Below are 18,296 nucleotides of genomic sequence, written 5' to 3' on the forward strand. Positions count from 1 at the left end.
AAAGCTACAGAGAAACCCTGTGTGGGTGGGTGTGGGGGGACATACCTGATTGGTCTAATGAAGAGCTGAATGGCCAATAGCAAGGCAGTAAAAAGGTGGGGCTGGCAGTAGAAAGGAAGGACAGAATAGGAGGAAAAGAGCAAGAGGAGCAAGAGAGATCAAGGAGTGAGGAAAAAGGCGCCAGCTATCCAGCCTGCCACAGAGTCAGAGTCAAGTGAGATTCCAGAAGAAAAGGAAAAAACCCGGAGACAAAAGATAGATGGAGTAATTCAAGAAAAGCTGTCTAGAAATAAGCCATGCTAAGGCTGGCATTTATAAGTAATAAGAAGTCAGCCGGGCGGTGGTGGCGCACGCCTTTAATCCCAGCACTCGGGAGGCAGAGGCAGGCGGATCTCTGTGTGAGTTCGAGACCAGCCTGGTCTACAAGAGCTAGTCCCAGGACAGGCTCCAAAGCCACAGAGAAACCCTGTCTTGAAAAAACCAAAAAAAAAAAAAAAAAAGTAATAAGAAGTCTCTGTGTATATTTATTTGGGAGTTGGGTGGTGGGCCCCCAAAAGATAATAAAAAACAGGTAGGTCCCACTTGCTGTCTGCTCTCTGCTTCCTGATGATGTGACCAGCCACCTCCTACTCTTGCCACTATGCCTTCTCTACCAGGATGGACTGTAGCCCCTCAACTGATCCATAGGCCAAAATAAACTTGCTTGCTCCAAGTTGCTGTGTGATTACAGCATCAAGAAAAGCGGGGGCACAGAAGGTGACTGGATAGGAAAGAAATAGAGATCCCACCAGGCCCTAAGACAGCCACTACCTCAAATGGGGTGGACAGACACCAAAGGATGAGGTGAGGACTCTTTTTATGCAGGAGCAATAATCACAATGGAAAATTAGAAGTTCTGAAATGTTTAGTGGGGGCAGGATGCCAGGCAAGAGCAGGCATCCAAAGAAAACTGAGGAGATTAGGGTGCCAGGAGAGAAGCTAGAACCATGGGTCTCAAGAGACAGAGGGTAGTGGTGTCCTAGTAAAAGCCAAGCAGTTGAATGGCCAACCAGGACCTGGACTCCACCTGTGGGCTGAACTAGGAAGAGAATCCTGAGCAGTATGAGGGTGTAAAGCAAGCTGACCATGGGCATCCACGTTGTGATCTATTTTTTGCCTAACTCTGTATGCAATGTGCCTAGCTGGTCTTACGCTATGAGCCCCCTCCCCCAAAGTGACAGACTGCATGAGCTAAAACAAACCCGTTCCCACTACATTGGTTGCTTTTGTTGGAGAATTTTATCCCAGCAACAGGAAATAAACTCAGCTCATCTGGCAAAGAAACGACTACAGAGCCTGACCTAGTAAGCCAGTGAGCTTAGTGGGGTTACTTACAAGAGTGTGAGCGAGGGTTTAGGTCACAGAAGAGCCAACCACAGCATAGGCTAGGACTGAGCCACAGCCCTGGAGTTCTACACTATGCAGGGGGCTCGACAGGCCAGCGTCTACTTCCCTTAGTAACTGTCACTGTGGGCACCACTGCAGGGAGGGACCTTGTGAACCATGTGCTTTTCAGGTTTCTCAAACTTGTAAATTTTGAAGATGTTCTGAGTCTGAGGAGCCTCCCTCCAGGAGGAAGCAATGCTTCTATATCCAGGAAACTCTCATACGACACTCCCCAACAGGGAACACCAGGCTAGGGGCAACTGCCCATCCCGAAACTTAAGACTCTAAGAACATTTGACCATGTTCATGGCGGTTTGTGGAGAGAAATGGCAGCATGGAAACCATCTGTAAACACTTCCAGTTTATTGGGTGTGGCAGTAACCGATTCCCGCAGTCCATAAAGTGCTTCATTCATCGAGCGGAATCCCACAGCACCAGCTTCCTGACTAATCCCTTAAAGTCCCCACAGAGATGTCCCGGAGCCCTGCTGCCTCTGCCTAGCCTCTTAAGCCAGGCAGGCTAACACTGAGTAGGAAGCACCCAGAGGTGTTCCCTTTGCTCCCATTGTGCTGGCCCCGGACTGTCCAGTTAAGGCTGAAGCTGGCCCCCTGCTTGGCCCAGGAAAGGGGGGAGGGGGGAGATCCATCAATGCTTGTGCTTCCCATCTTTCTGGCAGCCCCAAGCACGGCTGTGGTGTGGCACACAGGCTCGGGCAGCAGGATGCCAGAGGGGTGCAGGGACTCTTGGTTCCCTTGCATCCTGGGGATGGAACCTCAAGTTTGGAGTCAGGCGCCCACAACCCAGGCGGGGAGTGACTATGTGAGAAAAGGCAGGCTCTACCGCCAGGCTGGGGGGTGGGGGGTAGAGCACTAAAAGCACGGGGGAGGGTGCACTGGAGCGGCAGAGCAGGCTGTAAGGAGACAGTTCACATTCAGGTGGAACCTGCTGCCTGACAGCCTGGGGGAAAGTGACCCACACTGTTGACCCTGAGGCCAGGGCACCCAACAAGGATGCCCATCTCCAGTGCTCCTCCACAACCCCTTCTCACCCCCACCCTCCAAAACCTAATACAAGAAAGGACCCTGAGCCCTCATCTACAGTGCACCTCAAGAGGCCTTGGACCAGGGCTTCACAGACAGCACTGGAATGAGACATTTCCTCCAAAGCACCAAACCACTGGGTATCATACTTCCCACCTGGCCTCTAATACACCTCCCAGGCCCTCATCTGCCATCACAGTCCCATCCTTCGAGACCGGCCAGCTCCTGGCCAGGTCACAGGGCAGGCCAGCCCCACACCTCTTTGCTGCTAGGTTAACCCCTAGGCTCCCCAGCACTCGGTAACCCTTCACAATGTGGGCATTGGGCACAATCCATTCCAAAGCACCCTAATTTCCCACTACTGACCCGATCAACAGGCCATGGGGCAGGCTAGGGGCACATAGACCTCCTGTCCAGGAGCAGGGAGCCACGCCACAAAGACCACCAGCACAGCCCACAGGCAGCTCAGGGCAGTGGCTGCTGCCTGGAGGAAATCAGCCAGGGACACACTGTTTGCAAAGAGGTTTTAGTGAGGCCACAGGGAGCTCTGCTGTGGGCCTTGCCACTAGTGGGAACACACGCCATCCTCCTGCGGGGAGCGCGGTGGTGTCAGCACACTGTGAGGTCCAGCAAAGAGGCAGCTCAGCTTCGGCTTCAGGTCATTCCATACCTTGCTCATCTGCAAGAGAGGAAGAAAGGAAGATGAGGTGGCCATGCCCTGTCATCTGGTGGCAAGGACAGGAGGGCACTCATATTACATTCCCTCACATACCAGGCTCCACAACCAGAGCTGAAAGTGAAGGCAAATCACACCTATTCTCCCAATGTTGACCCACGCCCCAAAGGCTCAGATAAAGGGATTGCGAGTTCCAGGCTAGCCTGGGCTACAGTGAGACCTAAAATTCAAAACCGGCTGGGATATAGTTCAGAGTTTGAGAGATTACCAAACATACACAAGAAGTTTGATCCTCAGCACCCCATACAAAAAGTAAAAGGAAATCTAGTAACTGCTATACAACAGAAGATGATCCTACTGCCCCCATCACCCAAGTACTGGGCAGTGCTGTAGCTGGCTATATGCAGTACTGGGGATGGAACTCTGGCTTTGCGTATACTCGGCGAGCTCTCTACCCACTGTGCAGGTCAACTGGCCTGCACACTGTGCAAGCTACTGGACAGGCCAAGTACCAGGAACTCTAGCCAAGCAGAACTTCTTCCTGAACCACTGAGACTTCTCACCCAACATGCACAGTCCAGCCACTATGTATCCCCAAAAATCTCACAAGTTAATGCCCCCTGGCATACCTTTATGTGTTCCCTAATGGCAGGGACTAGCTGGAAGGAACACAGCCTCTGCCCATCACCCATTACAGCTGCCAAGCAGTGACAGTTCGATCGGTAACTATGTAACCATGACACCCAGGCAAACATTTAGAAACTAGGGGGGTTGTACTTTTTGGCCATTTTTCAGATCTTGGAACCACACAGGTCACAAGAGTATCTGCCTGGCATGCATGGTCCCTGGGTTTGAATCCCCACTACCACATAAGCCAGGTGTGTGACATGGAGGAGGTAGAGGCAGAATATCAAAAATTTAAGGCCGGGTCTTCAAGAGGGCTTGGCAGCTAAAGATGCTTACCGGCAGCCTGATGAGCTCAATTCAGTCCCTGTAACCAACATAGAATAGATAACCAAATGCCTCCTCGAGGGAGATGAGGCTCCCATAGACAGCAAGAGCAACTGGGTAACTGGGAAGACCAAATAAATCCAGCTAGGGAAGATGGGTGTCTATGTGTGAGGGCTACATGGGGCTAGAAAAGCAAATGCGATCAAACTAGCCCTCCAAATTCTAACCAGAGAGAGGGACTCCATCTTGCAGCAAACCACCATTTAGACACATGCCAGCCTGAAACCAAATAGGCTGTCTCTCCCCCCCAAGGCTGTTCAATGTTTACTAGATCAGCAGGATTCTGATAGGGTAAGGACAGAACACACACAGACACAGAACTCCTGCTGGCTCTGAATGTTTTCTGAGTCAGTGGTCACCTTTGCTGCTTTGACATTAGTGCTCTGAAGCCAGATTCCACTGTAAACTCAAAGCCATATAAAACAAAAACTTAGGAGGGCTAAAGTGATCACCATGTAAATCTGAGTTTGGATGCCCAAGTAAATGTCAAGTAGACGTGACAGCCTACACAGAAGGGACAGAAGGGAGACAGAAGACGCCCTCAGCAAGCTGGCTAGTTACCCTAACAGAAACGGTGAGCTCTGGGTTCAGGAAACTGCAGCTCTGCCTGAATATATAAGGTGGAGAATGATCCAGGAAGGCTACCCACATCACCCCATGACCTCCACACACATGCACAAATACAGGAAGATTTCTCACATCACCCCATGACCTCCACACGCATGCACACAAAGAGGAAGACTTCTCATATCAACCCATGACCTCCAAATAAGTGCATATATGCCAATTCACATGCAAACATTCATACATACATGTATACACATCATATGCATACAAAAAAATAAAAAGAACAATAATAAAAATGATAGAAAAGAAAGTGTCCCTGGGTATGGTGGTAGATGCCTTTAATCCCAACACCCAAGAAGCAGATGCAGGCAGATCTCTTTGAGATCTCTGTGAGATCCTGTCTCACAGGAAGACAGGAAACACTGGAAAGACGACTCAGAAGTTACGAGCACTTGCTGCTCTTGCAGACCACATGGGTTTGGTTCCCAGCACCTCTATCAGGTGGCTCATAGCCACCTATATAGCTCCAGTTCCAAGGAATCTGACATTGTGTGGACTCCTGCATATATGTGATACCTATAAACTCATGCATAAACATAAATATTGAATAAAATTTTTAAAGGTTTAAAACAGGGACTTAGTTGTTGGGGAGTTGGCAGTTTAGGAGGGGAAGTGCAGCTGTCTGTAAGCATCCATTCTGTAAGAGCCCCCAAAGAACTAATTTTACTCAAATAGACTTCAATGAATCGTTAGTTGGGCTGCTCTCATCACATTAGTAGGCATTAGTTTTACACCACCACCTCTTGAAAAAAATCATACAACTAAGGAGCTAGACAGGCACCCTCTTTGAAGTGCTGCCTCAGCCCCAGCTGGTGAAAGCAAGCAAGAGTGGAGGTCCCAGAGCTATAGGCCACTTGCACAGGGTAAGCATCCCAGGGTTTCCACGTCTCAGAGTATTCATAAAAATTCTTCCCCCAGCGGCTCCAGAGGCCATCCCTAAAGGCAGCTGACAAGGAGTTTCTAGGAAATTCCTCTGTGGTACAGTGTTCCCAGCCAAACTAACTCCCACCACCTCTTCTCTTCAACTGTGGGGCTTGGAGAATCTGTATGCTTTCCCTGACTCCTAGAGTTCTTGCAAAAGGAATGAACTTCCTGACATCTTTCTGATCCTGCTCACAAGTTTTTGGTGTCACCATCCTGACCACACAAGAGGCTGGGACACCTAGGAACTGTTAAGGCCAATGGGTATCAACTCCATTCTTGAGGTCACTGACTGCAGGCCACAGGCCAGACAGCTGAAAACAAGATGGTGTTAGTGAGAGCGGGGACAGGGGTGGCTCACCTCCTTGTGCCCTTGGATCTGGGAGTTCACGAAGGCCCCCAGGATGTGCGAGGTGAGAGGCAGGTAGACGTGGACGAGCTGCGTCTCCTGGTGCAGGCAGTACAGGGAGAAGTAGTTTCGGAGCTCCATGGTCTGGATCACGTTCTCCTGCTGTAAGCAGAGCCGATGTGAACACTAGACCAGCGGATATGAGGATGTAGGACGGATCTGCTCTGAGCCTGGGGGCTGACCCCTGCCCTCACTTTCACAGGAGGGAACACCAAAGAAATGCAAAGCCAGGCACACAGCTGCAGAGCCCCTGGGACAGCTCCCACCTCCACCAGGTCCCAGCCCTGCTCTGCACACTCACAATCCCTAAGCTCACCCAGCAGACCAGGAAGAGCTGATGGAGCAACTCCAGATGTCACACCACATGCAACCCACAGCTGCCTGCTGTCGCCTGCCTGTTGCTTACCTCCACGATGCGTGACTCCAGCTGCTCCACAGACTCGGGCTCTCGGCCATGCGCGGCGCTCATCATCTGCCTCTTCATCAGGCCGTACTTGTGCAGTGCCCGCTGATGCTTGTGAAGCACGCCCTTCTCATGCCGCTCGCACAGGTCCTGCAGGGAGGGAGGCATGCTCACCTACTGCAGCACACCCTAAAGGGACCCAGAGCCTGGAAGCTCTGGAGACCATCAAACACTCCCATCTCCCATCTGAAAGGGGAGAGCAGACGCAGCCAGAAAGGCTCATGCTGACTGGCAGAGAGCAATCAAGGCCCTTGGGAGCACCGGCTTTTCCTGTGCAGACAGAGTCCAGGACAGGACTGGAGCGGGAGGAGGGTGATGATCTAAGTTTGATTCCCAGGACCCACATGATGGAAAGCAATAACTGATTCCAGCAAGCTGTCCTCTGACTTCTGCACATGCACACACACAGTCACACAAATTAATGTAATTAAAATAAGAAAGATACATACACACTCTGGTTCAGAGCAAGCCTCATTCAGATCTCCTGGCTCAGGTTAGTCTGCGCAAGAGCAGACTGTACGACCCCAGACCCCAGAGGAGAACCTGCCTTCAAGAATGGGAGTTGTCTAGTTCAGGGCTCTGAGGCAGCCCCACCTCAGACTACTAACACTACCAACTCCAGACAGCCAATGTTTGTTTTTGTTTTGTTTTGTTTTGTTTTGCTTTGCTTTGGTTTTTTGAGATAGGGTTTCTCTGTAGCTTTGGAACCTATCCTGGAACTTGCTCTAAAGACCAGGCTGGTCTCGAACTCACAAGCCTGCCTCTACCTCCCGAGTGCTGGGAGGCACTCGCCACCACCCGGCTATAGCCAATGTCTTACTGGTGGTAGGACAGTGTGCCTGAGAAAGAAGACATATTGGCATCAGTTGTCTTCCCCAGTCAGAAACCCGACAAGAGACCAGTATGGTGGTACATGCAGGAAACACAAGCCCCTGAAGGGCAGAAGTCACGTGTTAACATCTCAGGCAACAGCAAACTCTTCCCTGTAAGCACTGGGCCAGCTCTCCTGGGGCTCTTCTGTAATGAAGGTTTCTCTACCTCCATAACATGAGCCACCCCTCATGGACGCTGGCCACTCAAAGTCACCTCAAAGTTCAGCCTGGCTTCCTGGAATCCTTGCCCATGAGAAGCAGCAAAGCCTCTGCATATGGACCAGGTCCCCAATCACTCGAGAGCCCGATAGTCACACATACTCACTCATCTTGGTTTCTACCACACGCTGCAATTATCTCCCCCTCAACTTAGGGGCCTTCTGGGGTGCTAGCAGGAGCCCTGAGCCAGCCTAAGGGACCCTCAGGCAGACAGGTTTCCTTCTGGTCAGATGTGACCATCGCCATCTTGAAGAAGAGCAGCTGTGAGGACTCACATGATCTCTTCGTGAGATCAGGCCCACTAACACTCCCTCGTGGAGGATAGGGGAGACTTATACTATTTCCCAAAGAATAAATAAAAGTTAAAACCTGAATGGGGAGTGGGACCACGCTTTCGTGGTGCAGACACCTGTGAGCCACTGGCACTTCTATAACCAGTCCCAATAACCTCAGCAGCTGGACGCAGGCAGCATCTCTCCCCTGAGCTGTCAGTGTCCATCTGGGGCGAACAGATGCTTCTCTGCATCTCTCCTCAGAAGAGTCACACAAAATCACAACAGTCCCTTCCCTACACAGCCTTGACCTCACACCCTTCAATAACCCAAGGTCACTATTAGACAGCATGTCAGAGACTCACTTTGTAGGACTGTAGCAAGTCCAAGAAGAGGTTCAGCTTCTCCACCACATCGTTCTCCTCCTTCTTACCCTAAAAACAAGGATGAGTTAGCCAACATGCTGCACCCAGGACACAGCACCCACTTGGGAACTCACCCCATACCTAACCACAGCTCAGAGGACAGGGTGAGTTCGAATTAACCAACATATGCCACCCAGAACCCAGCACCCCTGGAGAGTTCACTCCCTACCCATGGCCTGGAAGCTCTTCTGAGCTACCAGCTCAGGTTTCAGGAGGCCCTGTTTCCCTACTGGGGGCCCTGCAGGTCAGGGCAGAGATGTCCTCAAATCTGTCAGTTATGAGGGCAGGGCAGCACCCTCTCCACTCCAGACACATCTCCTTTAGGCCCTCCACGTGCAGTGTCTCACAGGTAAGATAGAGCCACACCTCATGCTAGCCCAGCAGCTCTGCCCAACACTTAAACGGCTTCTCTCTGAAGCTATGCATGTCTAAAGGGAGACAGATGCAGGAAGGATGCTGGGAGAGGGGCCATTTAACAATAGGGAAAGAGGTCTGGAAAGGGATCTGGAAGATACCAGAGAGGAACACAGGACCTAGTATGGGGAGGCATGAGTGGAGTAGTGACCCAGACATTCTAGCCCTTCCAGGAAGCCAAAGCAGGGGAGGATGGGACAGAGGCTCCAGGCTCCAGACGTTGTATACAGGCAGCATGACAACTGTGACAAGCAGACAGACATACAGACAGCCCTATTAGAGTATCTGGTGATGAGGGAAAGCCCAGTGCTGAAACTCATTCATGGCACCCTGGGGACAAGGTTGAGCAACAGTCGCCCACACAACACCTGGCTTCCAACACACATGCAGCAGAAGCACTCTGGAGACAGTGACAGCCATGTGCATACTGCCCATATGTGTGCATGCACACATGTCCCAGCCAACACATGCCTAAAGCTCCTAGTACTCCAGCTGCAGCCAAGAGATATGCTCACCCCAGAAGTTGCACATTGACTTGGGCACGAAGAATCATGAGGGTAAGAGGAGGCAGAAGATTGACAGGAAATGAAGACACTTTCATGGAAACACAGGAACTGGACTGAGAGTCGGATGTGGTCACCTCAGGGGGACTCTGTGAGATGACCGCCTAAGCTTCAGTTCACTAAATCAGGAGGTTCCCAGGTAATTCAATCTCACGACTGCAGCCAGTTCAGACACTAGGTAGTAAGTTCCAGGAAGTTAAGAGGTGAGCCAAAGATTTCCCAAGTAAGGAAAGAAGCTTGGGACGATGGCTCAGCAAAGCACTTGCCATGCAAACACAAGGACCTGAGTTTAGATTCCCAGCTCCCACATAAAAAGCCAGGAGTGGTACCACGCTTAATGAAACTCCAGAGCTCTGGGAGGGGGTGGGGTTTGAAAGCGGTCAAACCCAGGAGCTTGAAAGTTTGCAGGTTATCTGATCTAGCTGAACTGGAGTTCAGTGAGAGAGCCTGTCTCAAAAAGTAAGCTGGAGCCGGATATGGTGGCAAACTGGAGGGGCAGAGACAGATGGATCTCAGTGAGTGCCAGGCAAGGTAGGGAGGCACAGTGAGACCCTACCCAGATAGATAGGTGGGTAGGTAGGTAGGTAGATGATAGATAGATAGATAGATAGATAGATAGATAGATAGATAGATAGATAGATAGATAGATGCCTTTTTAAAGAAGGGGGGAGATGGAGGAGTGGTATAGGAGGTCCTTCTTTCTACGTGTTGTTTGTATTGGTTAATGAATAAAGAAACTGCCTTGGCCTTGATAGGGCAGAACTTAGGTAAGCAGGGAGGGGGGAATTAAATGGAATTCTGGGAGGAAGAAGGCAGAGTCAGAGAGCTGCCATGGAGCCGCCAGAGTCAGACATGCTCAATCTTTCCCGGTAAGCCACTGGCACATGGCGACACACAGATTAATAGAAATGGGTTAAGATGTAAGAATTAGCCAATAAGAAACTAGAGCTAATGGGCCACGCAATGTTTTAATGAATACGGTTTCTGTGTGATTATTTCGGGTGTAAACTAGCCAGGTGGCCGGGACAAATAAAGGGCCCCCATCTCATTACAACAGAGGAGCTGAAGAGGTGGCTCAGCAGCTGAGAGCACTGGCTCCTCTTGCAGATGACCTGGACTCAATTCTCAGCACCCATGTGGTAGCTCAGAACTGACTATAACTTTAGTACCATGGGATCCATTGCCCTCTTTTGGTGTCTGCAGGTACTAGGCACACACATGGTTCATAGATATACAGGCAAAACATCCACACACATAAATTAATTTTTAAAATAAAAAAGATGAATAGTATACAAAGACACATGATGTAAACATCTGGCTTCCACACAAATGCATACACAGGTACACCATACACATAGTAATGATTTTTAAAAGGAGGGGGAGCTGGAGAGATGGCTCAAAGGTTAAGAGCATTGGATGCTCTCTTCCAGAGGTCCTGAGTTCAATTCCCAGAAACCACAAAGGGGTTCACAACGATTTATAATGAGATCAGATGTCCTCTTCTGGCCTGCAAATATGCATGCAGGCAGAACACTATACATAAATAAATTTAAAAAAAAAAAAGAAAAAAGAAAAAAGAGAAAGACTGATCATTCAAGCACATGCCTTCAAGAAATGCACAGCACAGCCAGGCGGTGGTGGAAGTAGCACATGCTTTAATTCCAGCACTTGGAAGGCAGAGGCAGGCGGATCTCTGTGAGTTCGGGGTCATCCCAGTTTACAGAGTGAATTCTACGACAGTCTCCAAAGCTACACAGAGAAACCCTGTCTGGGGTGGGAGGGGTGCAAAATACAGGGGCTGGAGCAGTTGTTTCCTCAACAGATTTTTTTTAGCACTTCGGCATGAGGACCTGAATTCAGATACCAATTCTCAGGTAAAGCCAGGGGTGGCCTCTTGCACATCTGTACGCCAATGCTGTGAAGCAGACAGGAGTATCAGTGGGGACAGAGACCACCTGCCTAGCTCCAGGTTCACTGAGAGACCCTGTTTCAAGGGAACAGTGCACAATGATGAAGACCCCGACATCCTCTTCTGACCTTTGCACACATGCACACACACCAAGCTGGGCGTGTTGGTGCACACTTATAATCCCAGCACTCAGGAGGTTGAAGCAGGAGAATCATAAGTTCAAAGCCAAGCTTGGCTACAAAGTAAGCAGCAGGTCAGCTTCAGGAACAAAGTGAGAATACTGTCCCCCCAAAACCTAAGACCCTAAACTAAGCAAAACAAAATTCCATTAACTTCAACATACCTAAGGAATGGGAGGAATATTAATAAGGGAGAAGTACATCCCCCCAAAGTTGAGTTTTAATAAAGAACTCAAAAATGTCAAAGAAGCACAGGGCTAGGAAGAGCCTCAAGCTACTCGCTGCACACCCAGAGCTCTGGATGCATGAACTTCAACACCGAGTCAGCTGAATCAGAAAGACCCTGGGCAGAGATTTTCATCCTGTGCACTGCAGAATCCCAGCACCTGACCTAAGGCTTCCCACTGAGTAGAAAGAAGCTTGCCTAGGCTCTGTGACAAACAGCTTCATGTATGCTTTGTGAGCCCATACTCGGAGGAGAGTTACACTGTTAAAAGAAAGTAGTCTGGGGCTGGTGAGAAGCTCTGCCAGGCAGGGCATTTACTGCCAAGATTGACAACTGAGATTAATGCCCAGGACCCATACAGGTGGAAGAAAGGAACTGAGTCTCTCTTTTTCTCTAGTCTCCACAGTATACATAATGTGCACACATACACACACACACACACACACACACACACACACACGCATACATGCATACACATGCACATTTAACAAAGAAAATAGTCAGCAAGGGAGGGTATGGTGGCACTCTAGGGGCAGAGGCAGATGAGTTCTAGACCAGCCAGGGCTACATAGTGAGACCTTGTCTCCAAAAAATTAAGAGACAGAGAGAGAGAAATAGTTGAGGTCAATGAGGTGACTCAGTGGTCAAATGCATCCACTATGAAAGCAGGCATGATTACCTGAGTTCAACCCCCAAAACCCACATAGAATACCTGGTAAGCTCCAGAGACGGGAACAGAAACAGGGAAACACTTGGGAGCTCTCAGGTAACCACCCCAGAGTATACAGAACTGCAGACATAAGAGACCCTATCTAAACAAGGGAGAAGGGGAGAGAGAGTGGGCTCTCCAAAGCTGTCCTCTGACCTCCACACATGCACTGTGGTACACCCATGTACACACAAAAAAATAAAAATAAAAAATAAAAAAAGATGAAAGACACTGATGATCTACTTCGATCCTCTTATATCTAGCCAATGGAGAAACCGAGATCCAAACCAAAGTTCCTGTAGCAACGTCATGGCACACAAACTACAAAGCACAGATCCTGCCCAAGCCCCTGCCTCTCCATCCTGCCAAGCCTGACACCTCGAGTCTTAGCCTCTAAATTGGAAAGGGGCACTAACAATGGGAAGGAATAAACTAACTGATTAACAGGGTTAGTGTGAGATGGCTCAGTGGGTGAAGACACTTACCACCAACCTTCAGACCTGAGTTCAATCCCCAGGACCCACACTTAGAAGAGAATCAACTCCTTTTCGTGTCCTCTGACCTCCACACACACACTGTGGCACACACGCACCACCCCTACCATACAATAAATAAATGAAGTTTAAAAATTAGGGGATTGGATAGACGGCTCAGTGGTGAAAGCACCTGCTGCTCTTGCAGAGTGCCTGAGTTCAGTTCCAGCACCTAAAGAAGGTGGCTAGCAACCTACCAAAATTCCAGCTCCTGGGGGATCTAACACCCTCTTCTGACTTCCTCGGGCACTTGCACACATGTGCACAAACATTTATATAGACACAAACACATCCATGTATATGAGGTTCTTTTTTTTCATTAAAAAGGCAAAAGACACCAACAATGAGGGTTGGAGAGATAGTGTAAAGTGCTGGCCTTGCAAGGATGAGGACTCAAGTTCAAACCTCAAAATCCATATAAAAATTCAGGGCATAATGGCTCTCGCTTGTACTCCCAGTGCTGGGAGATGGAGACATGAGCTCTGGGGATCGATGAGCAACCAGTCTGGCCTAACTGGTGAACTCCAGGACAACAAATAACCCTATCTTAATGGAGGTATAAATAGCATCCTTGAGAATGACATGTGAAGTCATCTCCTGATCTCCAGACACATATGAACACATACATGTGTATCTGGACACACATATAAACCACACACAATAAAAAAATACAGGCACATTTCTAAAGGGAACTTACTGGCCCTGGGCAGAAGAAAATCAGGGACTTTCCACACAAACAAAGCGATCAAACTCCCTCTTTCACAGAAATCTCATGGGCCCTGAGCTTCCGAGAAAATCCGCCAAGTCCCCAGCAGGTGCATCACTCCAGGCAGGTACCTGAAAAGCTCTGGTCCTGAGCAGGGAGCAGAGCTTCAAGAAGGATATCAACTTATTTACAACTGTAGCTGGAGCGGCAACCAGACAGACAGTGCCAGCTACTCGAAAGACAGATGCAGGGGCATTCAAGGCTAGACAACTTAATGAGACCTTGTCTCAACAACAATGACCAAAGAAAAGTAAAAAGAGGGCTAGTGAAGTAGCTTGGTGGCCGAGCACATGTCTAGAGTCCCCCAGTGCCAGGCTTAGGTGTGGCCCAGTGGTAGAGTACCTGTCTAACAAATACAAGGCCCTCAGTACACTACACACAACAAAAATAAATAAACAAATTAAAAAATACGTACAGCTCCTGCACACATATCAGAACTTTGAGGTTAATAAGTGAATACAGAGGAGGAAGTCTCTTGTGGTACTGGGCACTTAGTTATTATTCCAATGGGTTAAGTCACTGGTTGCCAAGCACAAGTGGGCACAAAGGGGAAATATGTGGTCCATCCAGAAGCAAACTGCAAGCACAGGACTACGGTGCCAAGGACAGATCCATTTAACCTCAGCAACACCAGGGCTGGGAACAAGGACCCAATCTGTTTCTGTCACTAGCGGCCTTCTCAGAAGCATAAGTGGCTCAGGAAGAACCACCCAGAACAGATGGGCACAAGCAGTTTCCACTGAGACAGGAGATCATCTACACAGAGCTCTCAAAGCCAGGCTAATCAAAAGGTGCCCCACCACAAGGGACAGCATGTTCTGGGACAAGGGACCCAAGGAGAAGGAAGCCACTCACCTGCTGAGCGGCCTTGTCTGCAAGCAGCGCGAACTCCACGGACAGACCCTTGAGTGCTTGCTTCAGGGAGCCCCACGTGCTGAGGTGCAGAGCAGCCCAGGAGGGAAGAGGGGTTGTGTCAGAGCCTAACGCACTGTAGGAACAGAACACACACTCGTCTGCCTGTCCCTTCCCTAGAACTCTGTTCCCAGGAGGGTCAGAGCTCCTGGGAGCGATCTGAGACTCTGGAAGGTTCAGTAGGGACGTTTGGCAGTAGGTGAGGAAGGCAGGGCCTCAGGCCCCTCTAGACCCAGGAAATCACTGCTACTACCAACAAGACATGAACGTCTGTGAGCTGGGGAAGATGGGTTCTACACCCCCTACAAAGGAAGCTTGGTCTGCCACTGGCTGCTCTTGCCAAGGCAAGCAAACTTTCTTTGTTTTTGTTTTATATTTTGTACTGGCTAATTCAACATGGGAGAATCTAACCCTCTGGGCATGTCCTTGAGGGAACTTCTAAACTAGGTTAACTGAGGTGGGAACTGAAGAAGGTAGCATCTTTCCCTGGTCTGGGCATAGACTAAATAAAAAGAAAGTGAGCTGAGCACCAGCGTCCATCTCTCTCTGCTTCCTGCCTGTGGATGTCATATGACCAGCTGCCTCACGCTCCTACGACCATGTTTTTCCTGCCATGACGGACTGTGCACCCACAGACTGTGTGACACAATCAACACTTCTTTCCTCCCTTAAGTGGCTGCTGTCAGGTGTCTTCTCACAGCAGTGCAAGGTGCCAAGAAGACTACACTGTGGGAGCTATAGGAGCTGTGTGAGGGTCCCAGCGCCCTGTATAACCATCACCACTGCTTTCTCCTGCCCCCTCCCCACTACCTGTGGATCAACTCTTCTTCCCACAGTGCAATGGGTCAGGGTGGTAGGCAGACCCAGCCCCCAACCAGACTTATGCCACAGTCCCTACGGGCCACATGCCTGAGCTCCTTCCCGAATATGAGAAGATCGGCAGCATTGTCGATGGCGCGGGTCGCAATCCGCTCGGCTCTGTCTCGAAGTTTGTAGAAGCTGTTGTAGACATTTCGAATCAGCTCCCGACTCATGGCAAACTGGGTCTGGATGTCAGCTGGGAGGAAGTCCTAGGAAAGGGTGGCAAGAAAAGAGACAGTGGCCTGATGTTTAGTCTCAGAGAGAGGAGGACATCCTGGAGCCTGCTTACTCATGGCTAAAAGCTGAACCCCGCTACAAGGGGATCCAACAAGGGCAGGTGGTAGATAACGGTGTGATCCCCATCGCCCAACAGAGGCATGGTGAGGATAACCAAGGGTTAGCACTACCATTCATCTGCTTAAGAGGAGAAGGAAAACCCAAAATCAGAAAACTACCTTAGCCCTAGCAGCCAGCTTACAGTTCGTGAATTCATCTCCAACGCACTGGGCCGCCTCCTTGAGCTTGTGCTGAACATCCTGGAAGAGGAAAGAGACAGCTTCATCCTCTTCTGCTGGAAATGACACCCAGCTGAGAGCAAGTAAGCGCCTTACTTCAGCCAACACGAGAGCTAGGCCTGGTGAGGCTTGCCTATCATCTCAGCACTGGGGAGACCTCGGGCAGGAGAAAGAGCTCCAGGCCAGTAGGGGCTACACAACGAGACCCTGTCTCAGGAAAGTGAGGCTGGGAAGATGGTCCAATGGGTAAGAGCACTTGTTACACAAGCATCCAATTCAGAATCCCTAGAGCGCAGGCCAAAAGTCAGATGTTGCCTCATACGCCTGTAACCCAGCACTGGGGAACAGAGGCAGAATGGCTGGCACTTTTTGACTACCAGCATAACTCCAGGTTCAGTGAGAGACCCTGTCTCAAAGGAGTAAGGCAGACAGTGATAGAGCAGGACACCAGATGTCCTCCTTCAGGCTCCATGCATGCACACAGACATTCACAACTGCACACATACTACACACATCCACCATAGGGTGTGTGCGCACACACACATGCACGCACGCTATTAGAAGAGAGAGGGAGACAGACAAATACAAGCTTCTTCAGGAGTCTGGTGAGGTGGTGCATGCCTGCAATCCCAGAACTCAAGAGGCTGAGGGGGGCGGGGGACTCCTGAGTTCCAGTCCCTGTCTTAAACAGTGAAAAACAGAGGCAGCCTTCTGAAGAGAAATCTGTTCTCGTGCATTTGCCGGCCTTCCGGCATTCCAAAATGTCTCTGCTGTCTCATAGACCCTTAGAGTTAAACTGCAGTTAAAGAGTCCAGCAGAAGGACAGGAGCACAGCCAAGCGCCACCTCCAGAAAAGAGCGAGGCCCATGTCCAGAATCACAAAGTTCCACCTACGACAGGCTCGGCATGGACCCAAGACAGGCATGGGGCCACAAGATCCTTCAGACTCCATGCAGCAGTGGACAGGAAGAGACTGCTGCTTCCTGTAAACAGATCCTCAGGGTTAGAGATCTGTAGAGCACTGGGACGGTTGGTAGGAAAGGAAAAGTAGGGGCACTGGTCTCAGGCCGGGCCTTGACATGTGGCTCTGGATGAAGACCTCACTAGGAAAGCCAAGCCTTCAAATCAGGCAAAGAGTCACCTGGGAAACAGAAACACACAGTGGGCAGCCAAGCCTGTGTGAAGAAGCTTAAAGACAATTTCTAATTCTCTTTTACCAAAAAGGAAAACTGAGGACCAGGGACTTTATACACACAGACCATCCATGGACAGACAAAGAGACAAGAAACCTTCCTGTCAACATAAGTAAGAAGTGCCATACACGCCAGGCAGTGGTGGCACACACCTTTAATCCTAGCACTCGGGAGGCAGAGGCAGGTGGATCTCTATGAGTTCGAGGTCAGCCTGGTCTACAGGAGCTAGTTCCAGGACAGCCAAGGCTACACAGAAAAACCCTGCTTTGAAAAACCAAAAAGAAGCGCCATACCCTCTGCCTAAGCCTCTGCCTGGAGTACAGGTGGCTTCCTGGTTCCACCCTCATTCCTGCTCTAGAATCCAACACCACTGCACCCCAGGCTCGAAAACCACACTAGGGCTAGCAGTCTCACTGGACAGCAAGTAGGTGCCGACATCATGAGGCCCAAGGTTCGAAGGCACAATAAACAAACAAACGAGGAAGGCTGTAAGCACCTACACTATCCACTGTGGGTGAAGAGTTACCCAGGGGTGTCACCTGCTGGAAGTGAAAGCCTAGGACCTCCTAAGGAGTCCAGCTGCCCCTTGGGGAAGTAAAAGCTGAGCTGGCCTGGGGAGCTGGCTCAGTGGGTAGGACCGTTTGCCACTAAAACATGAGGACAAGCTCGACACCCCAGCATGTAAACAACTGTATATGGCCATGAGGGAAGTAGAGACAGGAGGAAGGCTGGAGTGGGCTACCAGCCCGGCCCCAGGTCCAGTAAAAGGCCCTGTCTCTAGAAACTGAGGTGAAGATGGAGAGAACAGGATACCCTCCTCTACCCTCAGCATGCACACACAGACACAAGACTCAGCATGTACATATTCCACACACACAGTATACAACACAAACTGGGCTCACTCCTGACTGCCCCATGTCCCCTGCCTAGGAGTTGGGTAAAGGTCGGAAGGCCGTGATTGCTCATTCAAATGCATATTTCCCTCCCCACTCTGTTCACCCATCACAGAACCCGCCTGCCTATTGGGGACTACAGACCCTCAGACCCTGAATTTTCTATGACCCGTTGCCTGCTGGAATAAACACTGTTTTCCTGTACTTGCAGCTGCTCTAGGCACGAGACCCTCATGAGCTCCTGATGGTAGGGGAGTGGTTTC

General features: G+C 50.1%; 1 protein-coding gene across 1 annotated transcript in view; it reads right to left on the reverse strand.

The window, feature by feature from the left end:
* Positions 1-1,771: 1,771 nt before the first annotated feature.
* Positions 1,772-18,296, reverse strand: part of Snx8 (sorting nexin 8) — a 57,948-nt gene continuing 41,423 nt past the window's right edge. Inside the window, 8 exon segments of the mRNA XM_038346669.2 lie at positions 1,772-3,144; positions 6,062-6,211; positions 6,516-6,662; positions 8,301-8,369; positions 14,515-14,647; positions 15,481-15,641; positions 15,888-15,968; positions 18,147-18,155. Coding sequence (XP_038202597.1) covers positions 3,031-3,144; positions 6,062-6,211; positions 6,516-6,662; positions 8,301-8,369; positions 14,515-14,647; positions 15,481-15,641; positions 15,888-15,968; positions 18,147-18,155 — 864 coding nt within the window. The 3' untranslated portion in view covers positions 1,772-3,030.

The sequence above is a fragment of the Arvicola amphibius genome, chromosome 10 (assembly GCF_903992535.2).
Source record: "Arvicola amphibius chromosome 10, mArvAmp1.2, whole genome shotgun sequence".
NCBI classification, from domain to species: Eukaryota; Metazoa; Chordata; class Mammalia; order Rodentia; family Cricetidae; genus Arvicola; species Arvicola amphibius.